Source organism: Lasioglossum baleicum, chromosome 15 (assembly GCF_051020765.1).
Source record: "Lasioglossum baleicum chromosome 15, iyLasBale1, whole genome shotgun sequence".
NCBI lineage: Eukaryota > Metazoa > Arthropoda > Insecta > Hymenoptera > Halictidae > Lasioglossum > Lasioglossum baleicum.
This window is the reverse complement of record NC_134943.1, coordinates 5,780,803-5,800,881: the sequence shown is the minus strand read 5'-3', so window position 1 is coordinate 5,800,881 and position 20,079 is coordinate 5,780,803. Positions and strand designations below refer to the sequence as shown.

Here is a 20,079-nt window from a genome sequence, read left to right as displayed (position 1 = left end):
CGCTCAGAAAGCTCCGGAACGATATCCTGCCCTGTTATTAAATCTTAAAATATGAAACACATCGGATCAAACGCGGCGCGGAGTCAAAGAGGATACTCTGATCGGCTTCGCGTAGCCGTGTTTAACAACAACTCGAATTTCTGCCCGGGAGAGAAATATTTGCCGAGGACATTGAAATTCCGCGCGGCGCGGCGCGGCGATCGCGCTTATCCACTCGTCGAAGTCTCCGGAGCCCGTTTTCGCCTACTAATGACGTACCACTTATTACCGCGCCTTTCTTTCGCGACCGACCGATGAAAAACCATGTTCGTGCCTCGAACGGACCTCCGACAGGTTCAGAACTATGAAAGGAAGCAACTTCGTACTTAATTATTTATAATGCGTGAACCCACCGTACCGCCTTGAGTCGTCGAGCGTCCGAGCCATTTTTCGCGGCCTAATGACTTATTATCTCGCGTTTCTTCTGCGAATTCCGCCTTCGTGCTCTCAATAACTATTCTTCTACCTTTAAGACCACATCAGAAGATCTTACAACCTTCTAAAAACGGCAGAATAATTTTTATCTCGCTATTTCCGGTCGAAGTATATACCAGATTTCTGGAAGTTTAAACTGTTCATTACGATGTTTAGGTGTGACGGGAGGAGTTTTGAATAATTTTGTGATTTATAGGGGGCATAGTGGGACACACACATTTCGTCTCAGAAATTCCTCGGGCTCGTTGTGAGAATGACTTAATTTGCTACGAAACGATTACACTGCTCGGAGGGACAGGCTTTTCACTCCCGGCCCGTTTACGACGAGTTTATTCCAACGGGGACGCCGAACCTGCGGTCGAGTGGTGAAAAGGGATAGAGCTTAAGAAGGATTATGTCGATTTTCTTGTATAACGCGCGGGATTACGCTGCTCGTGCGACTGTAGTCCTCTCGAAATCCTTTCGGCCCCGGTACTCGACACTCGAGAGGAGCATTACCTGGGCCGCGCCGGAGCCATAAACTTTTACTGCGTTTTCTGGTCAGTGCGGTTTTTTCGAATCCGCTCCGAGGGAAAGGAGAGAAAGGGTTGTTGTTACCCCCCGGGTGAAAGAGAGGTTCGTGCTGAGCGTCGTTAAAGACACACGTCGGAAGGGTTGTCCCAAAGGAGGGTTATATGAAGCCGGTAAATGGCAGATTACAGTCACCCCATTGTTACAACGGTGGCCCGGGAAGCCCGAACCGTTTTGGCGATTCTTTCCTAGAGGATCCTTCAATTTTATGGTGCCTGACAAACACAAGTCTTCAGGCTCTAGTGAAATTTTAATTCTTCGCTCCCTCCTTTACGCAGTGAGCAGTGTCTTTCTCCTTTGTCATTGTGAAAGTGTAGAAAGTAAATTGTCTTTGTCGCGTTTGATGAAAACTTTATTGCTTATACGTAGTATTCGAGTGGAATTAATAGTAAATGGTAGACTCCGGATCTTTATGCAAAATAAAGATTTTTTATGTGAATTTCAACAAATTAGAGTGAAATAGAGATTTATTTCCTTTCTTAATATGTTCAATAGGTTGAAAATGATGTAACAGTATCTTTAAATTTTTATAATATGTTTACTGTTTTAAATTACGCCTACGAATATTTGCCATAAAAGCACAAAGATCCGCTGTCTAGTAATTGGTAACAGCTAGGTTCGTACTTGAAAATCGCTCGAAATAAAAATTGTACTTATCTGATGAACATTCCGTATCTTTAGTTTAAAAATGTTATCTGATAATGATTATACACTGCCTTCAATGCGAGTATGTGTGAAATTATTGAGGAAGAATTCAATGTAAATGTAGTTTGTATTTTTTTAGGATCAAACAGGTTATTCTTGCAGGTAAGAATAGATTGTATGATGTATTGCACATGCAAATTGTGATATTTACGATTGTTGTTGTTTCGAGTTGAATGCCTATTAAAAGACTTTGAATTTTCAAGATAAAGAGCTGGCGCCATCTTAGACCGATGCCCCGAACCACGCGAAGGTTATTTCGAGGTCTCAGGTGAGTTACCTGCTAAGGAACAGGCGAGGTACTGAAGATACCTGTAGTATTTCGAATTCGCTGTCGGTGATGTCACCGATTTTTCATAAAAAATTAATTTGTTATTTTGATCACTTCGATTTCTGTGTCACACCTGCCAGAAGATTTGTGCAACAATCTTATCAATCAATATACAAAACTTCAGCATGAAAATCAAAGTTGTTGCATTATGCATGCCCGCTTTATTTGTTATTTATTCAAACGGATATTAATTCGCGTCAGACTGTAGTTATGCATTCATTGATTCAAGTACATGTGGAATGATCGTAGAATAAAATATGATGTGCATGTGATCTATACCTGATAACGAGTCATGCATCATTGTAGGAAGTGTGGCATACTATCTGGCGCTTGAATCCACCGCTTAATCTGGATCAGTCCGGATTAATTCAAGCTTGCTATCATTGGTTACCTTCTATTGTCACACTATGAATTCTGAGAATATAGTAGTACTAATTTATAAGATCTGCTTATCACTTTTTATCACTGGAAGATTTCGTGTAAAATTTCGTTTCCAAAATAATCGTCTAAAAGAAATCCTACATAAAATCCTATGTACTAATCACAGTAAATCAATGAAGGATCAGACAACAGGTTCATTACATAGATGCGTTTATTAACAAATGCGAGGGAGACAATAAATAATCGTGTCGCGCGAACAAATAAATAATTCCGAGACTCGCCGAGGAGGCATTCTCGTTCTTTTCAAACGACAACAGCTCGAGGCTCAGAATCAGCTCTTCTCCGTGGTCAATAAAGCCGGGTGTCCTTCTCGATCATGACAACGTATTAATTACCCATTAACGCGTACACGGGGGTCGCAGAATGAAGCATAACGTCTTATAATTCCACCCTCTCGTCAAGATCCCTAATCAAAGGATCTCGAATAACAAATAAAAAATACTGATCATTGATCCAGTTTCTCGACGAGGGGATGAAACCAGCCTCCATCATAATGACGGAGGACCATTCTCGCAGTCTTCGTTCGATTGACCATCGATGATCGACGATCGTGGTAGGGATCATTGGTTATTTGGCGTGCGTTTCTTTGGTCGTGTCCACGTGGGGCTCCGGCTCTGGATCGAACGTCGATCAATTGGTCGTTAGAGAGCATACATTAACCCATTTGCATCATTATTGTGTATACACGCTTTTCGTCGTGACTATCTCCAGAGCGTACATACACTTGCAACACGAAGTTTCTTCTTACTCTTCGAAATTGTTCTTCTTAAAAATAATAAATAAAGAATTGTGATAAGGACATTTCGTTCTTTCTCACGATGCAAATGGGTTAATCGGGGGGCGAGGAGCTCTTCAGTAGTTCGAGGAGCTGGGCGAGTTGCCTGACGACGAAGAAGACGACGAAGAAGAAGAGCTGTAGGAGCCGGAGCTGCTGCCAGGTGCATAGTAAGAGTATGCGAGGTTTTGGGCATCCACACCGTTTGTCGGCGTCCACACGCGGGAATATGGTCCGTTTCCGTCCCACGTGGCTGCCGGGTCGTAGCTCGACGTCGTCGAGACCAAAGGTGGAGCTCCGTACTGCGCAGCCGATTCCATTGACATTCCTGCGACAAGTTTCACTATTTTCACTTTTTTCGTCGGTTAATCGGTTAATCATTTTTCTACCCCGGCGGTTCAAATAGCCCGCCAGAGCCGCGCGTAAACATGGCGCTTCACCGGGCGCGTTGAGGTCGTCAGGTACAAGTGAAAGTTTCTTGAAATTTCATACGTTTTGCTGAATGTAAGTTAGCTGAAGTATTAAGGTAAATGATCTTTATCGTTTTCACTAGCATTATAAACGTTGAAAGTTCCAATTTATTGTTTAATAATGTTGATATGTAGGACTGTTTGGAACGATTAAATTGCCATTCATTTTAATCGATTTTGTGGCCCTTAAAATCCCAATTTTTCATCAACCCTGACCTCCCCAGTTGAAATAGAGTAACCGAACGTTCCACTACTACCGTAAAATTACTAAAACCAGTCTAATTACGTACCCATCGGCATCATCATTCCACCCTTCTTGAAGAGCTGCACGGCGATGAACCCGACCACGAGAAGAATAGCGAGCTTGGACAGCACAAGCGCCTTCATAGCCTTGAGTCCAACGATGGCAACCAGAATAGGCATGAGTGCCTTCATCTTAAGTTTCAACAGCAACAGAATAGGCAGCAGCAACTTCTTCTTGAGAATTCCTCTGGCCTGACTAGTGGCGACTTCGTTTCCCTTGAACTCAACATCGAGATCGGCGAGGCTTCTGCTGGGCCTATACTTGAGACTAGCATCCACGAAGGGTAGGTCGACCCCATAGTCGAAACTTTTCAGATACTTGAAGGTCCTGGCGACGATTGCTTCATCGATGGTATCCAAGGATCGAGCCTCTGTATTGGTCCCGAGTTTCTCGTCCAAATATCCAAGCACTTCATGTTTGAGGCACGACGTCCACGAGTCCGCGGCGATGCACTCGTTCAGCGACTTGGAGAGGAAGTCCTGGCTGGCCATGGAGCTTCCCGCGATCAGGATAACAGCTATCGGTAGGAACGTCCTCATCTTTTCCGACTGGTTTTTGTTTAATCCTTGATGTACACCTGGGCGGATCGCGTTAACGAACGGTGACTGAGAGTTTTGAACGAAAAGAAAAGAATGATGAAGCGATGATCGATCACCCGTGCGTGTGCGAGCGAGCGATCGGCGATCGAACTGCGACTGACGGAGGAGTGGCCCGCCCCTTTTATTTAATTTGCCCCCCGCGAATCTATGTTATTCGGTCGCGCATGCCGGGAATCGACGATCGAAGGAAAATTATTCAAATTTCACTGGCACATAGAGCACCGACACGCTCCTCTCCACCTTCCCTCTCGCAGCCCCCCCTCCAGCCAGGTGTCTGGATACGTGCGTGCACGCGCCCGAAACCGTGTAGATGCGTGTATGTACGTAGGTACGTACGCGGATCGATGCGTACGTCGCGTACAACGTACACGATGGCATGCGAGAGAAGCCACGGGAAACGGAACTCGCCCCGCAAGAGAACAGAACAGACAGACAAAACGACTTTCCTCTCTTTCCCTCTGCTCTTACTTGGCCTTCGTTCTAACGACGATAGGCCTCGTGGCTCTAGGCCTATAGCCTTCTACGAACCACGGTTTGGAGAACGGATAACCGTTCTCGTTGTACGGACCCGGCCGAACGGTATCGCGTATTTGGGGTTCTTTCGACCACCTCGCAATTACGCTGAATTTTAATTTATCTGCTTATTAGCTTTCAGCGATCAGACTTTTGGGCAAGTTCTCCAAGGACTTGGGTGTAGGGCGATTAGACACCATTTCTAACATTCTTAGTGAAACTTAATGAAACATTTTCTCATTGTTGCAATAATTTATTAGAACCAGAGAAGAGTACAAAATATAACATGTTATGAAAATCCACTTTCTTATATTCAATTATTACAGTTTCGCTTTTCCGTAATATTTAAAGTACCATTGTATATTCAACACTATACATGTCTCCTTATATTCGACAACAAAATGAACCGAGACAAGTAGAATTAAAATTAATTTAAAAAAGAACGATCAAACCTAGTCAGCTAAAATTTTGCAAATATGTATGTGCATGCGTTTGAAGGAATAGTTCGAATTTTTACAAGACGTTTTATTGAAAGTCGTCGGAATTATTAATAAGTACGCGAGTCATGTCTCGACGCGAGGTGGTTGTACAATTAGGCGCATTGATTTCTTGTGTCCGTTCCAGTCATCTGAATGAGACAAACCGTATGTCATTTTATGTCTTGAATGTGGCCACTGTTCAACCTACAAGAAATACTGTGAACAAATAATTCACAATATGACAGAGATTTAAAGCATAGAAACTCTAAATCACCAACAGTTAAGGCGGCATACTCGTTTCTCATTTCTCGATAATACAAAAATGGGGATCGATCTAGGGCACTATCGCCCTCAAAAGTTCTATTTTTTCGTTTACGAGGCGTAATTTGCATTATTCGACAGCATGTAGCTATGAAAATATCTACATGCGCAGTTGTATGCTTCCGAATAATACAAATTACGCTGCCAAATAATGCAAATTACACTTCGTAAATGAAAAATAGGACTTTTGAGGGCGATAGCGCCCTAGATCGATCTTTTATCTAGCGTTTTTGACTACTGAAAAACCCCATTTTTGTATTATCAAGAAATGAGAACGCGAATCCCGCACCCATGCAATCCCGGAAAAAGGAGTGTATTCCCTTAAAGAAATTTCTCCTCAACTCCAACTTTTCACAACCAACGAAGAAAATTGTTATTTCACATAACATAAGGTCCTCCATTTCGATAGTTTTCGTCACATCAGACAGTCCACTTGATGTCCGCAAGAACGTCGTGCTTGTAATTCATAAAGAGCAGGAGAAAAAGGAAAGTATATTCAAAGGAAGGGTAAACTGCTTTCCACAACGAAGACGAAACTGGATTCTCATTTTGCAAGAGCCAGGGAGTACCGAGAGACAAAGCAGTACTTCCGGTCGGTGCGAAGCGGTCGCGTCTGATCATTATCGGGCATAATCTCCTTGCAGAACCGGACTCCAGGACTCCTTCTGGAACTAGAATCGTCGAGGATCTCGCTGTCGTGGAGTTTTTATAATTAATCGACCGAGGGCACAGATTGTGTCAATTACGGAAGAGGGTCCCAGTACCATGGTATTAACGTTTATTCAGCTAACAGGTAAAATAACTTACGCGATTAACGAGACGGTTATGTTTATAGAGTATACGATTAGCGTTAACTGCCTGCGATTCTAGCCTTAGACGCTAATATACGCAGGGAAATTACCTTAATATGCAAACACCTGTCCTTAAATTACATTCCACCCTTTCCGATTAATTGAAAAATTTTTGAGCCGTGAACATATTTAATTATTTTCTAAATGAGGCTCATCAAGGAGTACGTAATTAAAGCACGTACATTTATGAATTTTTATTAAAGATATACATATATTTTACGTATAAACTAGTGTGATCTTCTAACAGGTGAAATTATATCACAATTTTTTAATATGCTTTAACAACGAGTACATATTTAAAGTATAAAATAATATGACCTTCTAAACCATGAAACTACTTAATACTTGTTTAATAATTATGAATGAGTCTAAGTATTTACGAAGCATGAACGACTCCAAGTACTTGCAGTCTTCTCTTTTAGTAAAACTTGAAGATAAAATTGTATGAATTTTTTAAACAGTTGCTAGTTCCATGAACTTCTTCTATTCTTCTTCTTCGCTTCAACTTCGGTTTTAATAAAACCACCCTAACGACGCATTATACGAATCGTAGAGTAACGAGACAGGCCAGGTTCAAATTGCAAAGAATAATTTATTAAATAAAGCGTACAGAGGAGAGTAGGAAGACAGGTATTTTACAAAAGTCTGGGCTATTTGCTCGAATCGTTTTACGACTGTGCGTGTGCGGAATACGCGAGTTCCTGCGCGTACTGCGTCGAAGGTTGCTCGTCCTGGAAGGATCTGTACTGAGCCTGGTACTCCCATGGTCCGTGAGAAGAGAGCGCTGCTCCATGACCATCAGCAGCAATCTTCTTGCACAACTGGAAGATCGCCATTCCGACGGAAACGATGAAACTGAAGAAGGACAGTTGAAGAGCGTTCCAGGCTTTCAGACCGAGAACACCGATGGCGAGAGGGATAAGGGTCATAGCCTTGAGGAGGACGAACACCAGGATGGGGATGACCACCTTCTTCAGCTTGGACTTGCGAGCCTCCTCGACGGCACGACCTTGGCCGAATTTCACGTCGAAGCTCAGGTGATCGTCGTCGATGTTCCTGGCGCTAACTTTTACGGAGGAGTCCAGGGGCAGTTTGAAGGTCACGTCGTGGGAGGACAGGTAGCTCTGTACGTTATCCAGGATGGAGCCTTCACTGCGCCCTGACACCTCTTCGACTGGGTACGAGTTTCGAGTCACTTCCACCGTCTCGGAAACCTAAAGAGATCATCCAATTATTGGTGGAAACAGAGTCAATTTACTGAAGGATCAAGAGTACCAAAGGATCCATTGTTCATTAGGAATCTGGGTCTCACGAAGCTCCAGATTAGAGACGAAGGGGATTAAAGCTTCTGGCGGAGTTAGAATCCTTGAGGTTCACATTCACCCTCAGATTAGGTCTATGTTAGCTTCAGTTAGTTCCCCAAATCTTTTAGCTGTCTAGAATACTTCTAGCATCCCAATGAAATCTATGCTAAGTCAATCCAAACCTCAATATCGAGCAGGTGTTATAATTAAAATTGTGAGAGTAAAAGTGACTTGAATCTAGATTGATGATTAATTAACGCATTGGAGGATTAATTCGTTGGAGGATCCTGGCTGGTGGGGGGTGAGACGCGTACCTTGAAGCTGTCTTTGCGGAACAGCTGGTCGAGCATGTTGAGGACCTTGAACTTCATGCAGGAGACCTCGTCGTTCTTCTGGGCGCATTCGATCTTGGTCTGGTCGACCATCTGATCCATGCTGCTGCCTTTCCACAGATCGTTCTTGGCTGGCTGGGCGGCTGCCAGGGCGAACACGGCGCACAAGACGAACAGCTTCATGGTTGCAGGAGGAGGTCGGCTCGTATGATACCCTGAGGAAGGCTGGTTCTAGCTCGAGGACAATTGCCTGGATACGACTGATGCCAATGGGTTGGGCTACAGGCTATTTATACGGGGCCCCCATATCGTCGTCGGATCGTCGTGCGTTCCGTACGCGTAGCGGAGCAAACGAACGAGCCCGCCCCCACTTCCATCCGGCCACGAATTTTCTTTTCGTTCAGTATGGTGTTCGATTATCGAGGCCTCGACACGATCGTGATCAGACTGCGTAACAGGTCGCAAGGATCAGCAAATCGACCGAGGAAAGAAAGGTTTTCTGCGAGCTGTCCGACGTTGTTAGAGACACATGGCCGCGAAACGCGATCATCTTGCGATATTAATGAGCGACAGTTTGCTTTCTACTAGCACGACACCAATTTCCGTCTGTAATCCACCGTTGGAATTTATTTTTGTCGACACGATTCGCCGAGGCTTTTTAATATTCGTTCGGCTATCGGAGGGTCTATCTTCACCCAGGAAGTAAATCTTTCAGAGTTTTTTTTTGTTTTTTCGTGTCGATTCTGAACAATGCTCAGAATTTTTGTAGTGTTCTAATAGGGTATTATTGTTTAGGTTTGTGCAGGTTCAATACACAGCGTGTATGCACTCGCGTGTGCAATACAGACGCAGAAATTAGCACCTCATGGAGCAAGAGAAAATTTGCACAGTTGTGTTTGGTTCGTTTACTTAATAGTTAATAGTTCGTTTTCATTATATGTAATCAGAATCCGTTTATAAAAATTGTAACATTTATGGTGCATAAATTATAATGTCAAGTGTCAATGATTCATCACCCAGCACGTGTTCCCGAGGAATCCGAGTGAACCGAATTAGGGAAAGGGGGTTGAAACTTTAATGCGTCTAGCCTGACATATTAAAATGCCCATTACTCCATTGACCCCGATCACGGTCCCCAATAAAACAATCACATCACGAAATCAGCTGGCACCACGAAACTTTCAAATATTTCGGCGGGCCATCTTACAGCATCGGAGACAAGCAAAAGCGGAAGTCAATCGCGATAGAGTAAGAGTAGACCCTTGATCCTTGTCACGAATGGACACTGTAACATTGGCATTGGAATCTATCATTCATTCGCGCCACGAACACGACACTTTCCACACGTCTGCTCCATTAATACCTGCACGCGTCAAAATGGCCGATTGGAGCCACCCTTTGACAGGTGCGCCAGGTAAATCATTTCTTCGAGACTCCAGTAACCAACGATCATACGTACTGTACAGGTCGATCTTCGAATCGAGCTTTTATTTTTTCATTTGGTGTTCAGGATGATTACTCAATCTTTCATTCACTTTTTATTTCCTTAATTCTGGCCAAAGACAAGTATTCACTCTTGGTTTCTGTTTTAACCGTATTCGTTTTTAAGACTGTTTATAATATTTTGTTTTAGTTCACATGGTACATTTTTTATTGCTGTCGAACTAGAGCGAATTAAAATATTTTCATTCACTAATTCGAATGAGTGTGTAACACGGCAATTAAAGCAGTAAACATTTTCGCGTTCGTAAATTATTCTGCTGCTTCCAAAGCTTAAGAAATGACTAAAAATTAGGTTAATCCCTTTTGCAGAATAAAAATTTTGTGTATAGATTGAATGAAATATCGAATCGAGATAAAAATTTCTTCCTACCATTAAAAATGAAAAAATTGGAAAATGTCCAATTGCTTTATAAAATTTGAAAAAAATCAGTTTTATGCATTTACATTACCGACTACGGATAAATTGTAGTACGAGGTGTTAATTACACTAACACTCACTACACGAGCGACGTTATCCAAAAATCTCCGAGTGTACTCCACAAACTGCTTCAGCAATCATTCCGAAATATCCAAAACCATCAGCAACGCAAGGGCCCGTTCCACCCTCCCCTAATTAATTAGTTTCACCACGCGTCCGCCGGTTTTCCTCGCGCGCAATCGCCGATGCTAGTCGCGTGCGGGATTCTCGTGCGAGAATGCTCGCCGCGAGTAGACTCTTCAGTCCGCCCTGCCCGACTTCCTGCCGCCCGTAACAATGAAGCAGAACGGTAATTGGAATTTCGGGTCGAGTTTGCATAAGCATTCAGGCCGTAGTATGCGTCGATCGGTGTCGCCTCTGGAACACACCTGTGTAACTCGCTTCCACGATGATTTTCACGAATTTCCCTCCCACGACCTGCATCCCATTACTCGCACGAAAGTCGTGGAGACAACCATCGAAGCTATTCCCGATTCCGTGTGTCAACCGTTCGTTCGAAAGAAATCGTGCAGCTTTCAAAGAAATCGCCGGAATATCGTCTACTTTTACCGCTTCGCGATTCCAAACAACGATCGACCCTGTTTCGAGCTCTGTTGATCGACCAGCGATTCCCGTCGCGTAGACAAATAACGAAAAGGGAAAGTGCTGTGTGCATGTTTTCCGACGGGTAACGTCGTTTTTCGTTTGGTGACAGAGACAAGGTTTCGTGAGACCAGGTAAGAAGTTTTATTATAAATAAGTCAGCGCGAATAAATATTAAATAGAGCGATCTAGAGGGTGATGAGGGGCCAGCCTACTTTCTGTAGGCTCGGTAGGGTCCATGGGGTGATGTGTCCCAGTGGGGAGGGTGCTCCACAGGTGGGTGACCATAGTGAACCACTTCGTAGGCGACTTTCGGCTTGGTCAGCTTGAAGATCATCATCGCTCCGCTGAGCACCATGGACAGCAGACCCAGGGTCAGGGCCTTCCAGGTCTTCAGAGCGATCAGAGCCAGTGCCAGGGGTACTAAAGCCGTGGCCTTGAACTTCAGACCCAGCAGGAACGGGATCATTACCTTCTTCACGAATCCACGACCTGGGGAAGCGATCAGAATCAATTAATCTGTTATTTCTAGCTTTGGGGATCTTAGCGATGAGTTTCAGAACATTTGCCTACCTTGACCGTTGGAGGAGTCTGTCAAAGGAATGGTCAAGCTCCTCGGCATGTTGTCGATCAGGGATCTAGGCACTATGTTAGAGCCTATGATGGCTTCGGGCAGTTTAGCCTCCAAATGATGACTGGAGATGAAAGTGTCCAACTTCTCCAACATCATGGATCTAAGGAGTTCCTTCCTGGCTGGGTCTACGGAGTCGTATTGAGGGGGATAGTACTCTTCGCTGTTCTCCTCGGGCATGTCTCGGGTCTTCACCACTGATAGATCATCTGTTATCGCGATCCTATCTTGTTTCACAGCGTTGCTCAGGTAGGCGAGGACCTTCGGCTTCACGCAGGACAACATTGACTCGTTGTCCACGCATCTGGAACAACGAAATTCATTTTTTAACTTTCTGAGGTCAATTGTCTAATTCTGATCAAGACCTCATGCAGAAAAAAATCAATGAATAAAACACAGTTAACTTTAATAATGAGTATCGAATTCTCGCTTTATTTTCAGATTGATAATATTCTGAATACGAGTATAAATTTTTTAAGATTGAAGTTTGGGAAGATCCGATTATAAGTTTTGATTGTTTGCCTAGTCTCACCTGTGATAAATGTTTCGAAGGGCCTCGGCCGTGGTTTCTGTGTTCTGGGCGACCGCAATGGCGGCCAGAAGTGCCATGGACGCAACGACAGTAAGAAACTTCATGGCGGTACCGATCGATTTGCGAGGCTAAACACCGAATGCCGGCTCGAACGGAGACAACCCGGTTTTATAGCCGATGGGAGCCACGTACGGCTGATGAATTTTGATCAGGGACGTGTGGCCGGCTGAAAGGAAAGAAGAAAGCCTCATTATCTAGGGTGCCGATGTTTTCACGACTTTACGAGCCGTCCCTGCGAGACAATTTTGGTTTCGACATCCCTCCCGCTTCCGGTTCTGCACGCGATCTAGCGTTCGATGACGTCTTTGATCGATTTTCACTGTCAGTCGATCGTTCCTCTTTGCCGAAGCCGGTCGAACTCGATTTATCGGGCGATCCTCTTCGAAAAACACGATCCATGGCGTGAAAATCGAGGGACAAGTGAAATTGATCGATCGTGAGAGGAGAATAGATGAAAGTAAGAATGGTCTATGAAAGGGGAATAACAGTCGCCATTAGAAACTTGGTAGAAAGTGATTCGGAATCATCGGGCTTGTATAAGATGTCTCTGATGATATCCTCCGATGAGGAATTGCTGCAGCACTTTGATCTTCTGAGAGAAAGAGTTCTTGTGAGAATTGCCATGATTCCGCAGTCGATAAAATAGAGGTGGACTCTTATCCTCGATGAGTATGTTCCCGGAGTTGTATGAAATCGCTTTTAAATTTGCTAGAATCGTTTAGTGGCGTAACCGACGCGAAAGCTTATTTAACATTTCGTATTTTCGGAAATGGAATTCGCGACATTATTGTTCCGTTGAGTAGTAATCGAGTGTTTACTGATTTGATTGTTTAATATTGCAAGAAAGAGAAAGCTGCGATCCAGAGAAAAATTCTAGTTCAAAAATTAGTGTTTTATTCAGTAGCAAATCAGTCTTTATAGATTTGTTTGATTACTTACTATTACAGAAAGGGAAAGGTGTAATCTAGACAGGAAAATTTCTGTACCATTTAAATAATGTTTCTTTTGTCATCGTGAGATTACACGCTAATTAGAATGGGAGATAATACCACAAATTTCACTTTTCACATAATTTATTATGTACGAAACAGTATTATACATTGAGACTTCGTGGTAGCGTATACCGAAGCATTTCTTTGTACAGTAAACCTACATTTTCATAGTCACACCGTGAAGTGTAACAGACAACTGGGTATGGCACCCGAGAACGTATCAATAAATAATGGTTAGAAATAAATAAATCCTTAGAACTAACGTTTCAGAACGCAAACACTGAGATACAAGAATAAACATATTTTACGATTCACAATATCCTCACACTCAAATGTACAATTGAAACTGTTACAATTAATCAACGGCGTTCCGACTCTTTCCGACAAACATGAAGATAATATAAATATATCACTTCCATTACAAAACTGGGAGAACTTATTATAAGACACTAGCCTAACGCAACGATAACGCAACATTAGGCTAGCGTTCCGGTGATTCTCCTGACAAGGCGTCAATCAGCATTGACACTTTATCAGAAAACGCTTCTCGGAATGATCTCCGAGCTTCAATCTTAATAAATCAAACCTGAAACATTCATGTTACAATGTTTTTAAATAGTAAGAAGATTTGGACTTCATAGATCCCGAATATAAAATCTAATCAAACAAAATGATATCTATAACCATGACGATTAAAATTAAATCGAAGAGAGAGACTCTATCCTTCTCATTCGATCTAATACAATTTTACATTCTATACAATTTGAAAGTGTAACAAGATTCGCTCGCGAGGAACACACAGAGCACTTCATTCGTATTTTCGCAATGTCATATACAAAGTTTATGATCACTTGACAAATTAACACAGCAACTCCCACCATTACTAAATCAAAGAAAAATTCCTCGACCTATAAGGACTAAGATTTAACACAAAAATCTATAGTCTTGAAGCTAGAATTCTCTTGCTAATTAACATCTTAATTAACGTTGACTTCCGGCCAGGAAAGTGATCCCAAACTTAGAAGATACGAACAAAGTGCTCATTATTATGTAGAAATAACGCCACGAAGTTGCACATAGAATTGCCAGAAATCCACGAGCAACTGGAATTCCACTTGTCGCGAGGTTCTGGCCATAATTCTGGAGTCTCTGCCTAGACAGGACGATTATGTCTTTGTAGTGGACCACTTAGGCTCGTGCCGGAGACTTGCACGCCCGACGCGGCGAGGAGACTCGAACGTCTGGTTTCTCCGTTTTTCTTCCGTTGACAAAAATCCTGGTCAGGTTTACTCGGTGTTTATGTGACACGGGTACATTCTCAGGCAATCACCACCGTCTTGACCCAATCTTGCCGCGTTCAGGTATCTGTGGAACTTCTGGCTGGACGAGCTCTCAGTTCCAGAAGCTTTTTTCAGCTCCTGCGGGTCTCTGGAAAAAGAAAACGACCGGCATGTTAAATCCGAGTTCCGTTGACACACTGCCGCGCTCGATAACCGATCGATAATCGTCCCAGAAAACTCGTTGGCCCGATTCGTTCGGTGTTTTGCACCGTAGCTGTCATATTAGTGTCACTTTCGCCATTTAGCGCGACGCTAATTGGCTGATATGTTTGTCTATGCGTTTAAATGGAAAGGAGGAGGCCGCGCAATCGCTTCCTGGCGGAACTAACGATAGTGGGATGGTAGACAGCGTGGTCCGCGATCGCGAGTATTGTTGACCGTGAACAGACGTTTGCTGGAGGCACTGGACATGGTAAAAGAGACAGGACCGCGTGAAACGCGATTCGACGTTCCGATTCGAGAGATTCGGGGCGGCGGCCACCTTTCTCTTCGTGATCGGCAGACAAGCCGATCGAAATTCGAGTACGTTGCTTCCTATACCATTCATTCGATCGATCGAAACCATCGACGCATGCTAAATAGCTGGAGAATATTTTTGGCTCGTGTGGAAATTAAAGGTGGCACAATTTTTCTGATCTTTGTACTGCTTTATCAAAAGTTTGCGGGATCTAACAATTGTTTCAGTCTGAGACAATGGTTGGAGATATTTGACTCGTTCCAGGTATACAGGCTTCTCGTTTTATCTGGGTAAGATGCAATTGAGGAAGCCTACGCGATTCGCAATTAAAGTCAGAGAATGGCGACTAACTTTCTGAATGGACATTTACTTCCCGTTAAGTAATCAACACATGTTCCGCCAGCCATATGCAATTTCATAATCGCGCGCTGGACGGTTCAATCTTTTCACCTACTTTTACCTATGTGTTTCTAAATTGTTAGCTGTGCAGCAATAAAGTTTCTTACACGGTGGACGGACTTCAGTTTCCATTCTTTTATGGAACACGTGGACGTTAGATGGATCGTAAAATAATATCTCTATTTATCTTCAATTTTATAAGCAACTTGCGTAGTTATCACTTCTGGACCCTACCACGGAGCATCCATGAAGAAGACAATTTACATATTCACCGCACAGACAAAGAAACTAAAAATTCAGATCACCGACTAGATAAAAAGAGCCCGAAAAGGCAGCGTCGACTATCATCCGCCTTCATAAATCAGACCATAAAAATGTGGCTCACGGTCGTCCTCGATCTTGAAATCGCCGTCGTCCACCCGGCCAACAATGTCTCCTAATTCCGGCCGTTATAAACAATCACCGAAGCGGTCTCGCCCGTGATTAACCCACTAATTGCGTCTTCCTTACCTGGAGAGTTCGTTCGACACGAGATTGCTGTGCGGCGAGTAGACGGCCGGGTTCTTGTACATGCTGCAGATCAGCCTCTCCCGGCAGGTTTCCTCGAAGAATCTCAGCTGCTTGAAGATCTCCTCGAGCCTGTTCACTATCGGCCCGTAGAACTCGTCTTGTCTTTGCGTCGCGACGCCTGGTTTCGCTTCCACCTGGCTGCTCTTCGCGGAAATCTGTCTTGTGTTCTGCGCGAAAACACCGTAAGAGCTTTTCACGCCGTTGGCAACTGGCAGAGCAGCTGCAGCGATGCTGTTAGGATTCACTGGGTTCGCGGGAACGTTGACAATTGGATTATTAGGGTTGCTGATGGCTGGACTGGCAGGTTGGACCACTTGTCGACGATTGTTGTCGATGTAGGCCGAGTAGGGTAGATTGTGGGCTGGTAGAGGACGTTTATCAGGGAACGTGGGTGTTATTTGTGGAGCGTTCGCTGCATACTGTGGGGCACCATAGCCTCCAGGATATCCTGGACTTGGATAGGGTGCTTGAAGCACCCCTGGACCTGGAACCCCTCGAATTGGAACTCCTCCTGCACCTATAGCGTCGTCTGGCTCTTCGTATGGCTCGATTCCCCATTCTCTTAGCTCTTCCATGTCTTTTCGGTATTGGATGTGCGGGTGTGCGTAATCGTAGGTGTCCAGGTCGTCTTCGTGGTGATGATGGTGGTGCGGGTAGTAGGCTGGGACTGGAACTGGGACTGGAACGTGATGATGGTGGTGTGCGATCTGAAATGGAAAGATTATGGTGAAATTGGTTCTGTAATTTAAAATCTAGGTTGTGCGTCGGAGAAACGAATTTAATTGGTGGTTTAAGAGGACAGTGACTTTAATGGTTCTAGTGGAAAGTATGAGTATAGGGAATTTTAATTAAATTAAATTTTCATGAATATAGATAAGTAAATGATGGAATTTGTATAAATTGTTCTTGCAAAACTCCATAATGAATGCCAGGTTTAAAGTACCTGATGATGATGATGATGATACTTGGTGTGCGAGGAATAGTAGCTCGAGCACAGCTTGAACACGTGCGCGAACGCAGGAATGAAGAACAGCAGCAGCTTAAGAAACAGCTTCTTGGCAGTGCCAATTCCGAACAAGAAAGGTATCACGAACATGAACTTCAACTTGATCAACTTGATGATCAGCAACAGCGCCAGCAAGCTAGTGAGCAGTTTATTTTGTATAAACTTCCCTAAAAGAACAAACAGATTAATACCATTGTCAAACTAACAACAAATATCCTCTCTTCTTACTTATTTTCTTGAAGATCCTTCCTTCCCCCTTCTCCAGAGCCCTCTGTCCAAAATCAACTCTAATCAAGGCTCCAGTCTCATCCACTTCCTTCGGGCTAATTTTCACAGCAGCACCCTCAAAAAAGAACTCGGGCAACTGTATTTCGTAGTCCCTAGTCGCCAGGAACTTCACAGCTTTCTTTCCGATGGCTCCAGTCACTTCTTCCAAAGGCGTTTGTTCCTCATCCATCCCCCTCCCTTCCTCTTCACTTTCCCCTTCGTCGCAATCATCACTTTCTTCCACCAAGTTCTCATTTAAAGAATCACTCTTCCTACATGTTCCATAATCCAAGCTATTCTTCTTCAACGTGAGTCCGTCGAACACAGTGATATTATCTCTATCGATGAACACATTGTCCAGATAAGAATACGCGTTCCTTTGGATGCACGAGAAACTGACAGACTTGTCACAATCCCTGAAGAGTCCGTTCCACAGCTCATTCCCAGTTTCGTTTTTGATGAGCCTATCCACGTGAAAGAACCTCGCGTACGATCTCAAGTTCTTGATGCTGAAGAAGCTGGTTGATTCGGCGTTCGCCGCGAGGACGCACAACAGAAGCACGATTATCTTTTGCATCTTGAGGGTAGATGGTAACTAAAGCGTTTTCTGGAAATGTGACGCGTTCAGGATGTGGACCAGCCAACACTGTGCACCATGGATCCGATCGAATTGACACCGAACCACGTGGATGTAGCAGCACTTCCGTCGCCCCTCCAGATCTGACCTCGAACGCTCGATAATATGGGACGCTAACCGGTTGCCCGGTGTGTTAGGGTACCAGAGCTCCTATTAGGCAGGTCCTCAGACTGTTCCGAAAACTAGCAGACTCCCGAACCGTGCTCATAGACATGTCCGTCAGAAGAGATGTCACGTCCTCATCCGGCCGTTCTGATCCTTTCTCTCTCTCTCCCTCTTTCGTACTATTTCTCTCTCCTCTCTACTCTCTCTCTCTCTCTTGCTCTCGCGAGACGTGCTCCGCTCGATCTCCCGCTCAAAACTAACCAACGAGCTTCTCCGTCTCGCAGCTACAATTCACCTGAGCGTCAAGTGTGTCAAAGGCCCTCCTACTCCGGCAACAGGCTACTCCGTGGAAGGTCATTATCGTCTCCTCTCCGGCTGCAACCGGCACGGAGCCGATCCGTTCTTGAACCGGCTACACGAGCGCCGAATATGCTAGAGACGGTGTCACAAGCAGATTTCGGAATTTGTATGCACCGAGCCTGCGTTTTGGCAGATCCCTTTGGATACCGGCCAGGTGAAAGCGCACGGAAACGGGCCGCACACTTCTGTTGTGAGGATACGCGGTTTGAGGAGGTTCGGAGCGGATTGGCTCCGCATGTTGATCAATCAGTGGGGATGTAAGGAACACACCCCTAATTTGAAGACATTTTTGGAGATTTATAGAATATGGAAAATATTCAATATATAGGAAATATTCAATATAGAAAACATTCAATGTAAATAATATTCAATATACAAAATAATCAATGTAGAAAATATTCAATATAGAAAATAGTCGATATAGAAAATATTTAATATACAAAATATTCAATATACAAAATATTCAATATACAAAATATCCTACACAGGGTGTCCCGGGTGTTGATGGACAAACTTGGGAAGCATATCCTACAAGTGGAAATAAGAAAAAAATGTTATTTGAAGTTTGCTCAGAAACGCTTTATTACAAAGTTATGAGAAAATAAAGTTAGAATTGATACGGCGGATTTTGCTTTACTGAACATTGAAGGGTCGAACGTGCTTATCGGATTATTTCAAAATGTCGTCCTTGGGCGCAAAAACAAGCTTGACATCGATTTTTTATGGAGCTTATTACAGAATAAATCTCTTCCTTATTTTGTTGCATTTTAGCAACGGAGATATTAATCCGTTGCTGCTTTAATTCTTCACACGAAGTAACTTCTGCACTGTAGACTATATTTTAAAGTTCCCCATAAATGAAAATCGAGAATTTGAAATAATCCGATAAACACGTTCGACCTTTCAATGTTCAGTAAAGTAAAATCCATCGTCATTAATTCTAACTTTATTTGTTTATAACTTTGTAATAAAGCGTTTCTGAGCAAACTTCAAATAACATTTTTTTCTTATTTCCACTGGTAGGACATGCTTCCCAAGTTTGTCCATTAAAACCCGGGACACCCTGTATAGGTTACGAAGACGCAATGTCAGCATAATATAATATATGAATTTCCGCACTGTTTATGTCACGTGATAAATGTTTAAAATCACGCCCATTATTTTCCAGTAGAGATCATAATTATAGTAAGTTCAGGAACAAAGAAATTTAATCGTGCATTCCTTGCATAGCTGGAGGTTATTAATTTTTATTAGCTACAAGTGTTTACGATGGGATGTAATGATAGAGTCCCTTTTTCCACTAATAAATCTGTAGTAACATGCATTTGCATGAACGTTTATGGTTGAACCAGAATTAGTATAGACACGTTGTGTTATGGGTTTACGACGCGCTGGGCAGGTAGTTTCTTTTTAATTCTATATTTTTTGTTATGCAAATCTGCACCAATATGAATACTGATAGCGTTAAAGATGGATCTAATAGTAATAAATATACAGCAGGAAGATGTAAAAAGTAGAACACGAAGGTATATGCAAATTTCATAAATTGGAAACAATTTATCGACATTCTTATTTTTATTTAATCAGTATAAGTATCTTGAATCAGCAACGTTTATTTTTTACCACACTGAATTAATGTCTACTTTCATAAATAAATTGGTTTGTACAATGTAAAGGAAATTGAAGAATTATTA

The 20,079-nt window shown here is 43.2% G+C and overlaps 4 protein-coding genes across 4 annotated transcripts; all 4 read right to left on the bottom strand.

Annotated features, from left to right (window-relative positions):
- Positions 1-2,657: 2,657 nt before the first annotated feature.
- Positions 2,658-4,751, bottom strand: Osi20 (DUF1676 domain-containing protein Osi20). Its single transcript, XM_076439028.1, has 2 exons — positions 4,054-4,751; positions 2,658-3,621 (listed from the first exon to the last, which is right to left on the bottom strand). The coding sequence occupies exons 1-2, from the start codon at positions 4,604-4,606 to the stop codon at positions 3,371-3,373; spliced, it is 804 nt and encodes a 267-aa protein (XP_076295143.1). The 5' UTR covers positions 4,607-4,751; the 3' UTR covers positions 2,658-3,370.
- Positions 4,752-7,320: 2,569 nt separating this feature from the next.
- On the bottom strand, positions 7,321-8,714 carry Osi19 (DUF1676 domain-containing protein Osi19). The gene is made up of 2 exons (XM_076439213.1): positions 8,449-8,714; positions 7,321-8,044 (listed from the first exon to the last, which is right to left on the bottom strand). The coding sequence occupies exons 1-2, from the start codon at positions 8,647-8,649 to the stop codon at positions 7,499-7,501; spliced, it is 747 nt and encodes a 248-aa protein (XP_076295328.1). The 5' UTR covers positions 8,650-8,714; the 3' UTR covers positions 7,321-7,498.
- A 2,444-nt stretch (positions 8,715-11,158) lies between these two features.
- On the bottom strand, positions 11,159-12,332 carry Osi18 (DUF1676 domain-containing protein Osi18). Its single transcript, XM_076439308.1, has 3 exons — positions 12,193-12,332; positions 11,603-11,964; positions 11,159-11,521 (listed from the first exon to the last, which is right to left on the bottom strand). Exons 1-3 carry the CDS (start codon positions 12,294-12,296, stop codon positions 11,241-11,243), a joined length of 747 nt encoding a protein of 248 aa, XP_076295423.1. The 5' UTR covers positions 12,297-12,332; the 3' UTR covers positions 11,159-11,240.
- Positions 12,333-13,313: 981 nt separating this feature from the next.
- Osi17 (DUF1676 domain-containing protein Osi17) lies at positions 13,314-18,441 on the bottom strand. Its single transcript, XM_076438997.1, has 4 exons — positions 17,245-18,441; positions 16,954-17,183; positions 15,951-16,717; positions 13,314-14,672 (listed from the first exon to the last, which is right to left on the bottom strand). The coding sequence occupies exons 1-4, from the start codon at positions 17,858-17,860 to the stop codon at positions 14,531-14,533; spliced, it is 1,755 nt and encodes a 584-aa protein (XP_076295112.1). The 5' UTR covers positions 17,861-18,441; the 3' UTR covers positions 13,314-14,530.
- Positions 18,442-20,079: the final 1,638 nt, after the last annotated feature.

What these genes read in the sequence shown, in the direction of transcription:
- Osi20 (XM_076439028.1), bottom strand. Translation starts at nt 4,606, where the DNA reads ATGAGGACGTTCCTACCGATAGCTGTTATCCTGATCGCGGGAAGCTCC. An exon ending in TGGAATGATGATGCCGATGG is followed by an intron (nt 3,622 to 4,053) that starts GTACGTAATTAG and finishes AACTTGTCGCAG; the next exon opens with GAATGTCAATGGAATCGGCT.
- Osi19 (XM_076439213.1), bottom strand. Translation starts at nt 8,649, where the DNA reads ATGAAGCTGTTCGTCTTGTGCGCCGTGTTCGCCCTGGCAGCCGCCCAG. An exon ending in TCCGCAAAGACAGCTTCAAG is followed by an intron (nt 8,045 to 8,448) that starts GTACGCGTCTCA and finishes TGATCTCTTTAG; the next exon opens with GTTTCCGAGACGGTGGAAGT.
- Osi18 (XM_076439308.1), bottom strand. Translation starts at nt 12,296, where the DNA reads ATGAAGTTTCTTACTGTCGTTGCGTCCATGGCACTTCTGGCCGCCATT. An exon ending in CTTCGAAACATTTATCACAG is followed by an intron (nt 11,965 to 12,192) that starts GTGAGACTAGGC and finishes TCGTTGTTCCAG; the next exon opens with ATGCGTGGACAACGAGTCAA. An exon ending in AGACTCCTCCAACGGTCAAG is followed by an intron (nt 11,522 to 11,602) that starts GTAGGCAAATGT and finishes TCGCTTCCCCAG; the next exon opens with GTCGTGGATTCGTGAAGAAG.
- Osi17 (XM_076438997.1), bottom strand. Translation starts at nt 17,860, where the DNA reads ATGCAAAAGATAATCGTGCTTCTGTTGTGCGTCCTCGCGGCGAACGCC. An exon ending in AAGGATCTTCAAGAAAATAA is followed by an intron (nt 17,184 to 17,244) that starts GTAAGAAGAGAG and finishes TTGTTCTTTTAG; the next exon opens with GGAAGTTTATACAAAATAAA. An exon ending in GTGTCGAACGAACTCTCCAG is followed by an intron (nt 14,673 to 15,950) that starts GTAAGGAAGACG and finishes TTCTTTTTCCAG; the next exon opens with AGACCCGCAGGAGCTGAAAA.